General features: G+C 43.2%; 2 protein-coding genes and 1 pseudogene across 3 annotated transcripts; 2 read left to right on the plus strand and 1 right to left on the minus strand.

Annotated features, from left to right (window-relative positions):
* The first annotated feature begins 1015 nt into the window (after positions 1 to 1015).
* Positions 1016 to 2853, plus strand: LOC136481206 (uncharacterized; annotated as a pseudogene).
* Positions 2854 to 5667: 2814 nt separating this feature from the next.
* Positions 5668 to 8328, plus strand: LOC136483294 (DNA-directed RNA polymerase V subunit 5A-like). The gene is made up of 4 exons (XM_066480305.1): positions 5668 to 6095; positions 6714 to 6890; positions 7149 to 7262; positions 8046 to 8328. The coding sequence occupies exons 1-4, from the start codon at positions 5715 to 5717 to the stop codon at positions 8169 to 8171; spliced, it is 798 nt and encodes a 265-aa protein (XP_066336402.1). The 5' UTR covers positions 5668 to 5714; the 3' UTR covers positions 8172 to 8328.
* A 148-nt stretch (positions 8329 to 8476) lies between these two features.
* On the minus strand, positions 8477 to 10503 carry LOC136483295 (two-component response regulator ORR10-like). 2 transcript variants are annotated; one of them, XM_066480306.1, is made up of 5 exons: positions 10252 to 10503; positions 10074 to 10165; positions 9878 to 9958; positions 9703 to 9773; positions 8477 to 8902 (listed from the first exon to the last, which is right to left on the minus strand). In XM_066480306.1, the coding sequence occupies exons 1-5, from the start codon at positions 10355 to 10357 to the stop codon at positions 8644 to 8646; spliced, it is 609 nt and encodes a 202-aa protein (XP_066336403.1). In that variant the 5' UTR covers positions 10358 to 10503; the 3' UTR covers positions 8477 to 8643. The 2 variants fall into 2 exon arrangements, with proteins under 2 accessions (XP_066336403.1, XP_066336404.1); XM_066480307.1 differs by having other exon boundaries at positions 9878 to 9955; positions 10252 to 10502.
* Between the last annotated feature and the right edge of the window lie 1476 nt (positions 10504 to 11979).

The following is an 11979-nucleotide window of genomic DNA, read 5'->3' on the forward strand; positions in this document are numbered from 1 at the left end:
ACATTGTTAATTAGTTAAATATAAGTTTCAGATGTTACTTTGTTCTTCATGGATACAAATAAAGTCAGATATTTCATATTTTTTCGAATATGGATCTAGTATTGGATAGAGAAAAACAAAAAAAAACGAGTTACAATATATCCATTTAGCATCCATATTAAATCGGATATGGATATCCATATTAATGCTAAAACATATACGTATATCGAATCTTCCACCCTAATTCTATGTGAGAGTAGATTTTCAGTAGCTAAATTGTTTGCCAATGAACCATTTGGCACAAAATAGCTTTAAACAGTTCGTGAAGGCGATGAAGAAGTTGTGCCGAGCATGGTCAACAATAAGAGAAAATAAGAGGGAAAAAATTTGACATGTGCATACTATTTAATAATCTGACGAATCCCAATCGCAAGATAAAACGGAAAAGTCCAAGTTCAATAATGGTAAAATCTTAATCTTTTCCTATTTGGGTTCATGGCAGAGGCCTCCTCGTGTGCATAAAACCCTGCCCCCCTAGCTTCCGCTCCAACTCTCCAACAGAACAAATCTTGCGGCGAGTGGCCGCCGACGAACCATCGCGTGGTGAGCACGATCTGTCTTCCCAAACCCCGGTCTCTCTCGCCGCTTCGGTGTTTCCTCTTCCGATCCGTCGGAAACTTTCTCCTTTCTTTTACTGCGATCGTGGAAAGTGAAGGAGAGAGAGAGAGAGAGAGAGAGAGAGAGAGAGAGAGAGAGAGAGAGAGAGAGAGAGAGAGAGAGAGAGAGAGAGAGAGAGAGAGAGAGAGAGAGAGACCCTAATAAATCTTGTTCTCACGTATGCAAGATTTATTTATTAGGGTATCTCATCTGAAATTTCTTATGCGTTCTGACCTATATATGGAGCCTTCATTGTTTCGCCATTGCAAGATTAGATTTAACGACACACTGAACTTTCCAGCTAGTCGGCATTGTTTCCTCACGGATATCTCACTTGCAGAGAGCGAGGAACAATTCCTGGACTGGAAGAGGCCGAGCCATGGGCAACTGCTGTGTCACTGGTGATTGTAAGATTTTTTTTTCCCTATCTTATTATGCATCTCTGTGCTAGTTCGTCCTTCTCCCTATGTTGGGCTGATAAACCAAGGGATCATCACGGGCAACTCTTCACCATGGCCTTGCACTATTTGGATTCCTTTTCTAGGACTATTTATAGTTTATTAGTTTAAATCTTCCATGTTGCTGTTCTTCTCCAGCGTCAGAGAAGGCAACGTTTAAGTGGAGCATCGACAACTTCTCCCTTCTTGACAAGGGTGAAGGATGGACGTACTCCAGAGTGTTTAAGATCAAGGACCATAACTGGTATGGATTGCAGCTGCAGCTATCTATTCTTTTCGACTCTTCAATTTGTTATTTGTTGCATCACTTATTAGTTCAGTTCCTACATGCAACTAGAGCTGTTACATACTCATTTTGACATTCCCCCAGCATATAGCAGGATTCAAGATACATGTTTCTACAAGAACCTACTGAAAGAGAGAAAATGATTATGTCAAACTAACCAGTGCTCTGTCATGACTGGTGACTTCTTTGCAGGTACTTGAAACTGAATCCTATGGACAGAAACAGCTGTGATGAAGAGTGTCTCCCTCAGGCTTGAGCTGTCTCAAAAATCAGTGGAACCCAACACTATCGTTGACGCATCTTTCAGATTGACCATATATGATCAGTCATATGGAAAGCATAGTGAACATCACGGTAAAGTAGCAGACTGCACCTGGGAAAAAAAATTACCAGAATGCTTTAAACTTGACTCCAAACCTTCCTATTTCCTAGTATGATTTCCCAGCCATTACTTGTTTCGATGAATTGCTATATTTTGTTGTGCAGTGAGCCATACTTTCCAGACTGCAAGCACGTACAAGTTCTGGCAAGTCATGCATGATTAAGCTCGCGGCACTGAAGAATTCATCTGGATTCCTCGTCAATAACAACTGCGTCATTGGTGTCAAGTTCATTAAAGTTGTCACCACAAAAGCAAAGACGACATCAGAGAAACTCTTTGTCAAGAATACGAGCACCTTGCCCGAGGCCAAATCTGCTTACACCTGGTGCATTGCGGACTTCTTTGGAATGGAGAACCCAGGGTACTCCCCGGAGTTCACCGCCGGTGGATACAAATGGTAGGGTGATTTCATCTGGATTTCCTTTCCTTGATTCAAAACATGGTGTAAATGTCACTCTTGCATTTGATCACTAGAGATTGGGAGGAGTTGCACTCATTCATGCACGATCGGTTCTTGCAGGTCGATTCGCCTCGATAAAGAAGAAAACCACATCTCCTTGTACCTGAAGAAGATGATAAATGATCTCCCCGAAGACTATGCCATCCTGGTTGAATTCACCTTATCCATCAAAAACCAGGAAGGTCGCGAGCATTTGAAAACAACAGGTTTGCTATTTAGTACAAATTTGCTTAATGGATAGGTCTCCGGATGCTAAATTGTTTTCACATATTTAAACCCTTCTTTTTGCTGTTGGGAATTGCAGGCCGGACCCAGTTCTCAAACAATGCTCGGATCTGGGGATGGGAGAACGTTGTTTCAATGGAGGATATCCAGGACTCATCAAATGGTTATCTCATCAAGACCAAGTGCTGCATTGAGGCTGAGGTCAAAATCGTTGGCTCCTCCGGGATGAAGTAGTTTCAGTAATATAATTGTATCTAGTTGTGCCAAAAATTTACTTATCTCAAAAAATAGGCCCTTCATTCATTTTGTCAAGGACACCAAATATTCGTGCTTGTTGCATTTGGATGGGATCTTAATTGCTGAAATATGCAGCTGAGCGATTTTTTGCAGCAGTCGTTTGCTATCGATTTTTGTTAGCTCTGTTTCTCTTCTGAACAACACATTAGTGGCTACTCCTACTCGAAGTAATCTACTCTGTTACTGAAAGTTACAAAAAGAGCTTAATTTTGCCGGTACTGAAAGTTTCACAGTATAAGAGTAGTTGCCACTACAAACATCTCCCATTAACATCATCAGTTGGTACTTGGTAGAAATACCACTTAAATCAGATTTAGCTCATGCGTTCAAAAAATAAAAAATCAGAGATAGTTTAAGATATATGTGGGAGGATAAACAGCAAACTCGCCAACAATTGCACCAATTTACAGTACAGTGGTCAAAACATGCATCACATACACCATCAAATGTGGTTATTTGTTTCCTAGAACTAGAATACGCAGTGCGTATCACTACATTAAGAAGGGAACATAAAAAGTCTTATACAACGCGATTGCTCAAAGGCATCTTTTCCAGCAGCTTCTATCCTATACTCATCGTGATCATGCAAAAATACCACCACAGAAACTACTGTGGGCTCTACCTAAATTCAACAAAAAGCAACACACCGTGAAAGATTGACCGTGCCATCATCATCAACTAGCAGGCATCTTCTCAAAACCAGAATGGAGCAACAAAACTCAGTATGTGCAGTCACTGCACCAATAAAATTTGCTGGCCATGACCCTAGAGTGACGTAATCACAGAGGTTTTTATCCATACATACGCTCATCAAACATGTAGAACAACAGTTTTGGATATGTAGTTACTGATGATTCATTCGCCACGTGGTACATCATATATGCGATGCTTGCCATATGGATACTATAAGGAGTATTAGATAGCACCACTAGTTTATTCAACAATCATTCGAGGTGAGTTTAACAGCCAGCCTACTACATTACTTGACACTCAAATGTAGTTGAAATTAGAATTTTGTATAGTAACATTTTAAACAAAAACTCTTGATTTATAGTGTAATAAAAATAAATTCCTTATACTCAAATATGGTTGAAATTAGAATTTTTTTACCTACTTTGGGATGAGATAAAATGGAGATGATGACATGCCATTAGTATATTGGATAAAATTTGAGTGAAAGGAAAAACAAAAAATTACATGATTGTTGGATATACAGTTCCTTCCTTCCTTTCTTTCTTTCTTTCTTTCATTTTCCCTTCCGAACAATGATGTCTTGGACAACAAAAACCACTTTTCTATTAGAATATAAATGAACATCCTAATGAATTTATGTTTTTATGAAAGTTTTTTCATGGAAAACCTGTGCATATGATATTCAAGTTCCTAAAATAAATAATTAAAATTTTATTATTAGTAATCAAAGTTATAAAAGTTTGACTCAAACTCCAAAATATCATACGTGCAAACCATACAATTTCTCCTATTCCAATTCCTTCTTACTAAATTATATTTGTTAGAATAACACCCTTTTTAAGAAACCACAAAAAGATTCTTTAGTCACCAAACTTTCTGAGAAACCTTTGTCCCTAGAGTTTATTGAGAAAAAACTATTATTTCGAACAAGTAAAAAAGTATCCCTTCCTACGTGTAATTCAATGTTTGCAAATCTTGATACTATGTCCTAACAATTTATTACCTAGTAATGCTCTTCTAGAGAAAACATTGAGTTGTTGCAATAGCGGTTTGTTTTCACTGAACTATATTATACAAGTTAGGATATTTGGGTCTTAAGATGACTCTTGAAGCTATTTTAAAAGATGAACTTGTTAGAGGTACCATGATGAAAAATAAAAAAAGCATATTTATAAGTACAAAACAAGTCGTGATAAATGAACCCGAGAAACATGGAAAGGAAAATTCCAAAACTATTCACAATAATAAACTGCCCTTTTGTTTGTTACTGTGTGTTGGTTACATAGCTTCGCTAGCTAGCGGTTCGTTTGGTATGGAAGTCGTTTCTTGTGTGGGGGACATTTCCAGTTTTTTTTCCCCATGGTAGTGAAGAAGCTGTAGCCGGTAAAGGAAAAAATAGTGATTTTATTGACTCCTAATTTATTTTGAGAGAAGAGAGAAAAATAATTCTTCATTATAGTACATGAAGAGGTCACAGCTAGAGCCATCTAGAGTTCTACCAAGCCAGACCTAATTCTAATTATTAGGTGAATAAAAGTTCCCCCTGATTTTAAAAAAAAGTTTAGCAACGTCTGATTTCAAAATCATCTATAATAGAGATTCTCCGGTTTGTCCTCAAAATTAATGTTTTTGAACATTATTAGTCTTAAGTATTATATTACTGTCACATCACACCATTTTTAGGGTATGTATCGGCGACAGGCAAATGGCGCTGTCAATCATCTTCCTCCTCGCGCCTGCGCCTTCCTCCTCCTCGCACCCCACCCTAGCCTGCCTCGCCGGCAGCCACACCCTCGTCATCGTCTTCGCCCTCGCCGCTGCCCACTTATCCACCGCGATGTGCTAGGGTTCCGCCGGGCGCGCAGCCGCGGAGCTCTGGCAAAACCCTAGGGCGTCCGCCTTCTTCCCCCTCCCCCCCCCCCTCCTTCTGCGGCGAGCTCCGGCCATGTACGCCCTTGCCCCGACCTGACCCGCCCACCTCCGCCGCCGCCAGGACCCTAAGCCGTCCCCACCGCTTGCCTAGTCTGCCCCCCCCCCCCCCCCCCCCCAAAAAAAAAAACCTTATAAGCCCGTCGGAGCCCTAGCCCGCCGTTGAGGAAGAAGAGCGTGGAGAGACAGGCGACCGACGGAAAAGCAAATTTTCCTGCAAAGGAGTAATTCTGTTTTTTTAAGGGCTAACCTATATTCAATTTCCTGCAAAGGAGTAATTTCGTTAAGAAGAGTGAGATTCCGCTTGTACCCACCCAAAACACCAGCCCACCCAACCCAAGAACGAAAATGGACCCGAACCAGTTCGCCCCCTCCCAGCAATCGGCGCTGACCATGGACTCGGCGGAGAGCACTGCCGCCGCAGCCGCGCGCGCGCCCAACGGCGCCGCCCGGGCCGTCGATGGCCACGACGTCGACGACGTCGACGACGCCGTCCCCGAGGTGGCCGCCTGCATATCGACGATGCTCGACCGCGGGGGCAGCGTGGAGAGCCACCGCCTCTTCCTGGCGCGCCGCACCGCGCTGGAGATGCTCCGCGACCGCGGGTACGCCGTCCCGGAGGACGAGCTCGCCCGCACCCTCCCGGAGTTCCGCGCCTGGTGGGAAGACAAGCCGGAGCTCGAACGCCTCGCCTTCTCCACTACCCTCGCCTCCGACCCATCCAGCAAGGTGGGGTTTTTTATTTTCTTCTTTTCAGTTACTTATTGCCCCATGGTATCATACTATCATCATCGGTGTGGCATCAGATGTTCTTGCATTAGGGTTAGAGTTAGATTCGTGTTCTAGCGCACGATTTCAACCTGCATTCGGGTCCTGCTCCATCAAGTCTGGTTTTATACTCCTGATAACCTCCCGAAATTAAATAGGTTGTTAGTACTCATTAGTGCACTAGAACCCAGTTATGCTCAGATAGGCATTGTGGACGGGAGGTACTGCAAAATTGAAGAGTTTGGGAGAAAGAGGCACATCGGCTCTTCCCTACCCTTTCTCACCGATTCACCCTTACTTGCTGTTTGCTGATGTTAGGTGTGGTTGCTCGTACCGTTTAGGGACATTATTATTCTTGCGCTTATGATTGCCAGGGTTGGCACCATCCTGCAACTGGGATGGTATGAACTGCTTAATTTGTTATGTATGTATCTACAGAAGTTAAATGATTGTGTGCATAGGTTAGTACAGGTGCTTTTATCTGTTGTCTTTTCATGCAGATAAGGTGCTTGTTTATACCAATTGTTCTTGCCATAAGTGAAGTGAGTAAAGGATGTGTCTCCACTATGTGTTATGCAGGTGAAAATTGTGTTCTGTCCACCCGAACCTGTCAAACTCGTGGCTATCCGGGTGGTATATACCGGAGTTAAAGACGAGAACTTGTCCAGACTGATTCTGATCCTGCAGGGCAGAATAATGTCTAAAGCCAGAGAAGCTATCAAGGAGATCTTTCCATTTAAAGTTGACACGTTCCAGGTCAGGTTTTGTCTAATCTGTTGGCTGCTCTTCACATTTTGTTCAGTCTCTTTAAGTGAGTAACAACATGGATTCTTTCGGTTGTAACTACAATGCCCAATCTGAATTTTCACTATTTGTTCTTCTGCAAACTATGATCTTAACATCAAGTGTTCATTTCGAAGATTGCAACTTTCGGAAGATCATGTAAAGTTGTATTTTGCTGTTTTATCTTGTATTTATTCCTGTATTCAAATCAATGTGCTCTTCCAATGATAGATCACGGAATTACTGGTGAACATCACTAAGCATGTCCTCAAGCCCAAGCATCAAGTGTTGACTGCAGAGGAGAAAGCCAAGCTCCTGAAGGAGTACAATGTGCTGGATGCACAGGTATGCTTCTTTCTGAAGTTACTTATTGATAGTTTCTTACTGCTTTATTATACTGGAATTGGAAGTCATGGTGCCATGTGAATTTTGTAGCCTTCTTTTGTTACATCTTGTGGAAAACAGCAATGCAGCCTGGTGATTGCTGTCAGTTGTTGCTTTTCATCATACTTGCTAAGCTGCTGTAACACCATAATTTCAGCACTCGATTTTGTTTGCAACATGATCATGGCCATATGGGATACTGCAGTCTGTTAGTGTGCTTTCTGGGTGTGATGATTGACATCGCTGCTAACTTATGAAATTACCATGCTGACCGCATTGGTCACATGGAAATATTGATGGTAATTCAGTGAATTCCATCATTTATATTGTGCTTACAATGCTGTTGTGTTTATGCGTCTCTCACTAAAATGCAACTTGGTAGCATTGAAACTGAAGATCCTTCCATATTTTCATAGTGGAGCACTGTTATCACATTATAAAGAATTTTTTTAATTGCAGTGTCAAGTTTATTTCACCTTCTATTTATGTGTGTTCTAATTATATATTGCTGCCTCCTTACATAATGATATGCAAATCAGAAATTAAAAATATGCTTGTGGCTGTGGAGGGGATACTGATCTCATTTATTTTGGCTAGTTTATTCTTAGCATGCCTCAGGTGCAATTCCCACTTATTATTAGCTTGTTGGTGTTTCCCTTGGTTATTTCTTTTGATGGAGCTAGCCTAACTTGTGGCAAAGTAATTTCATGTCACTTCACTGAAACTGGTGCTTGTATCTTTCAGCTGCCTCGCATGCTGGAGAATGATGCTGTTGCTCGCTATTACGGACTAGGCAAGGGAACTGTTGTTAAAGTTATATATGACAGCGAGCTTACCGGGAACCATGTGACATACCGTTGCATTTTCTGAGGGCCCATGCATTTCGGTGGATGAAGGTCTCATAAGCAGTTTGTAAAAATGACCTCTCAGAGGGGCAGGTGATACGGTTCTGCTAGGCCAGTGTAAACACCCAATTATGTAGGATGAACCTTGCTGTAAGCTATTGGTGAAATCATCTTGCGCCTAAGTGCTTGTTTCCTGTCTAAGCTTAGAAACAGTAAGAGTGTAAGACAACTAATCCTAAGTTATCTCTCTCACTTTTGGATGTCTCCGATGACCTGCTAGAGCTGTTATCATAACTGTCCTCTTATAACTGAAATGTGTTACAAAATCACTTGATTCGAATCTAGCAGTGTCCAGCTATGGATTCCATTATATTTTGCAAATCAGGGGGCAAACATCTGTGTTACAAAGCAGTAGGCCAAAAGCTAAGTAAAAGAAAGAACAAAGAGAAGGGGGGAAAAAGAAAGAGGGGGTTAATTGTCCTATGATCAGTCTGCAGCTAACTGTGTCTTGGTCTGTTTTTCTGGGGCAAAATTTCCTCGTTGTCCTCTGCCTTTCGCTTTCGGCTGCTATCGCTGCTGCTGCTCTTGTTCGTGGGGCTACTGCAATCGTTGCTGTTGCTGTCACTCTGCTGGTGCTGTTGTTCCTGCTCGTAGTGTTCCCTGCATCTGCTTTTCAGTATGTGGGGCTTGAGCTTGCTCATGTCTGATAGCCGCACTGGTTTTAGGAAAAACTCATCCGCTCCTTCCTCCAGGCATCTGATTCAAAGTGTTGAGAAGTGAGTCAGTGATTTGTATCTCTTTACCTAAATCTGATCTGATGCAAGTAATAATATGTCTTCCTTTTTTTTTACTTTTTGTGTTTTTATCTTTATTACACTTGTCCATTCACAAATATCATATCTTTTTATTCTTTATTTGACTTCTTTCCTGCCGTCTGAGTGTTTTTTATGTATGTTTCCTCTGTTTGTGCACCGTGCAAGTAGACATAGAATAAACCGGGACAAAGACGAGTGGTGCTTGCTAGTGAGCTGTCTGCATCAATAAGCCTGTTTCATGGATACGGCAATATGGAAGGAAGATCTACAAGATCGATGTGCTCATTATTCCATATCTTTTCTTCTTCTTCTTTTGTTTATTATTAGACAGCAAACATTTCGAGATTATACTAAGCCGGTGTGTGAGCTGTATCATGGGTGGGGCGGTTCCTCTATTATACTACAACACATGTGGCACCGAATCATTAAGGATTCGGAGAGATTTTCATATCCAATTTGGTCCAAAGCTATTCATTTCTGTCTCCATAGAGAGAAAAAAAAAAGGAACTTCCTTAGCTCTCTAAAAGTTTTCTACTAATTGTCAAGTAATTCCTCAGCAAGAGTATGCTGTCAGTCATGCAGGAACATAGTAAATGGGAAGAGCTGTTCTCACGCTGTAATTCTACTTAGCTTCTCACTGCTCTTTTATCTTTGTACACTTAACTTTGATTTTCTTTTTCCTTCATAAACACCAGGAGATGATCTGAAACAAATTACATAGAGATCCATAAGATTGCTCACCTATTGATCCTTGAAGGGATGTTCTCCGACGACATGATCACAACCGGGATATCTCTAAGAGACGACGATTCCTGCTTGAACAAACCAAGCATGCATCTTCATTAGACCCTGCTATATATCTTCAGCAGATGATACACCAAGAAGCACTAGACAGAACATGGCTGTTATTGCATACCTTGATCTTCTTGAGCAGATCATACCCTGTCATGCCGGGCATGCAGTAGTCCGTGATGATCAGGTTCACCGCGACATCCTGCTTATATGACCCACAAAGAAGCAAGATCAAACACATCAGAAAACCTTTCGTCAGACTAGCAGGAACAGAAACAACAAACAGCTGCACACGACGATCTGTTCATCTTTCTTCTTACCAGCTGGTGCGCGTGGACAGAGACCGTGCTGGCGTCGTCGTCATGGATCCCCAAGAACTGCAGGGCTTTGCTGCCGGAGTCGACAGTGGTTACTGCAGAAACAGAGCCACAACTCTTCATGAGATTGAGATCCGTCCAGGAGCGTGCAGAGCAGCTGCAGGCAAATGACTGACACTACCTTGGAAGGAAGAGGTCTTGAGGAGCCTCTCGATGAGCTTCCTGTCCGGGAGGCTGTCGTCCACAGCCAGGACATGGAACGGCGTCTCCGAGGCCACCGCCGCCATGGCAGCAGAAGCAAGCAAGAGGGCAGGACGGCGAAGGAAGGAGGATGCTATGGTATGAGGTAGCAGCAGCAGAGGGAAAGTGAGCTTGGCATGAAAGAGCTTCCTTTGCTTGCTTTTTGAAGGGTGTGCTGGGTGCGGTTGAGTTCACGTATACTCCTATATATACACACACTACACTACACACAAGGCAAGCACATGAAAGGATTCCAGGAGATATGAGGGAAAGCGATCCAAGGAATAGAGAGGTGGAAAGAAAGGGGAGGAGGTGCGTGTGATGACCAAGAAAATCCCAGCGCATGGAAAAAGCAAGATCCTGGGCGGATTTGCTCCAAATCTTGCCAGGAATTGACTCCTTCCATCCACGTCCATCCACGATACGGGTACATACAGTGTGTGTGTGTGTGTGTATATATATATATATATATATATTAGAAGAGGGAGAGACGGGGACGGCCGGGCCGGGGCAGGCAGCAGGCAGCAGCAGCATCTTGAGCCGGAGCCTCCGAAAATCCTGAATTCTGGAGCCTTTCACAGGATCCACCACCATTTCCTCGTGTTCCCTCGCCCTTTTCCTGCTGCCGCTGTCGCCGCGAGCGAGTGGTATCATCAACTGGATTTGGTTCACTGGTTTTTTTATGAGCTCTTGTTGCTGTTGCTGACCGGAAAGAAAGGGTGAAAGATACGGCCGGATCGGTTTCTGTGATTTGGTGAATCGGCGGGAACTTCTGCTTGTGGTTGCTGGGAAATTCGTTAGGATTTGCTGCACTTGTGTGCATGGCTGCTTGCTTGTTTATTACGTACTAAATCCAAGGGAGCAGCGCTCGTGCAGAAAGTACTATATTATATATTCAGCCTTGTGCTCGTTTGCCACGAGCAACACTATTCTGTTTGTTCGCGACACGCTAACTCGCTAAGTGTGGCCGCTAGCCAAGTAGCCATGCATGGCAGTGGCTCGTTCCGCGTGGCAGTGAGAGGTTGCATATTAACAAATGGTGTATTCTTTAGTACCGACACTACGAATCCACTTGTTTCTCTAGGGCCGAAAACAGTAGGGAAAGGCTTAAATACCCTAGTTTCCCTAGGGGAGTTCATCAGGATCTCTGCCTAGGGAACGTTTTCATGGGAAATTAAGAAGTGCCCTAGGATTTCGACGGAAAACCCTAGGGAAATCTGCTGACGTGCCACTTGAGTGCCTACGTGTAAAGGTCATTTCCCTAGGGGCGGAGTTTTGTAGGGAACAAATAACATGCAGATCATCATATTGAAAAAACAATATATATTTGAATTCAAATACAAATTTAAACATAACATAGCACACATGCATTGTTTCCATTGGGATTCAATATTTATTAATCCATAATATCATTTTAAGTTGCAATATCTCATTACAGGCACTAACACAAACAACACTTGTGCCATCAAAATGACCAAAGGAGTAACAGAGCAGCACGCAGGCGTTAGGAGGCTGGGTGGGCGGCTTGGGCGGGCCGGTGGCTGGCCGCCGGCGTCACGCAGGGGGCCGGCGGAGGGCGGGCGGGCGGCGTCGCATAGGGGGCCGGCGGAGGGTGGGCGGGCTACGTCTCGCAGGCGCCCGACAGTGCGCAGGAGGATGGGTGGTGACG

Source organism: Miscanthus floridulus, chromosome 9, assembly GCF_019320115.1.
Source record: "Miscanthus floridulus cultivar M001 chromosome 9, ASM1932011v1, whole genome shotgun sequence".
NCBI classification, from domain to species: domain Eukaryota; kingdom Viridiplantae; phylum Streptophyta; class Magnoliopsida; order Poales; family Poaceae; genus Miscanthus; species Miscanthus floridulus.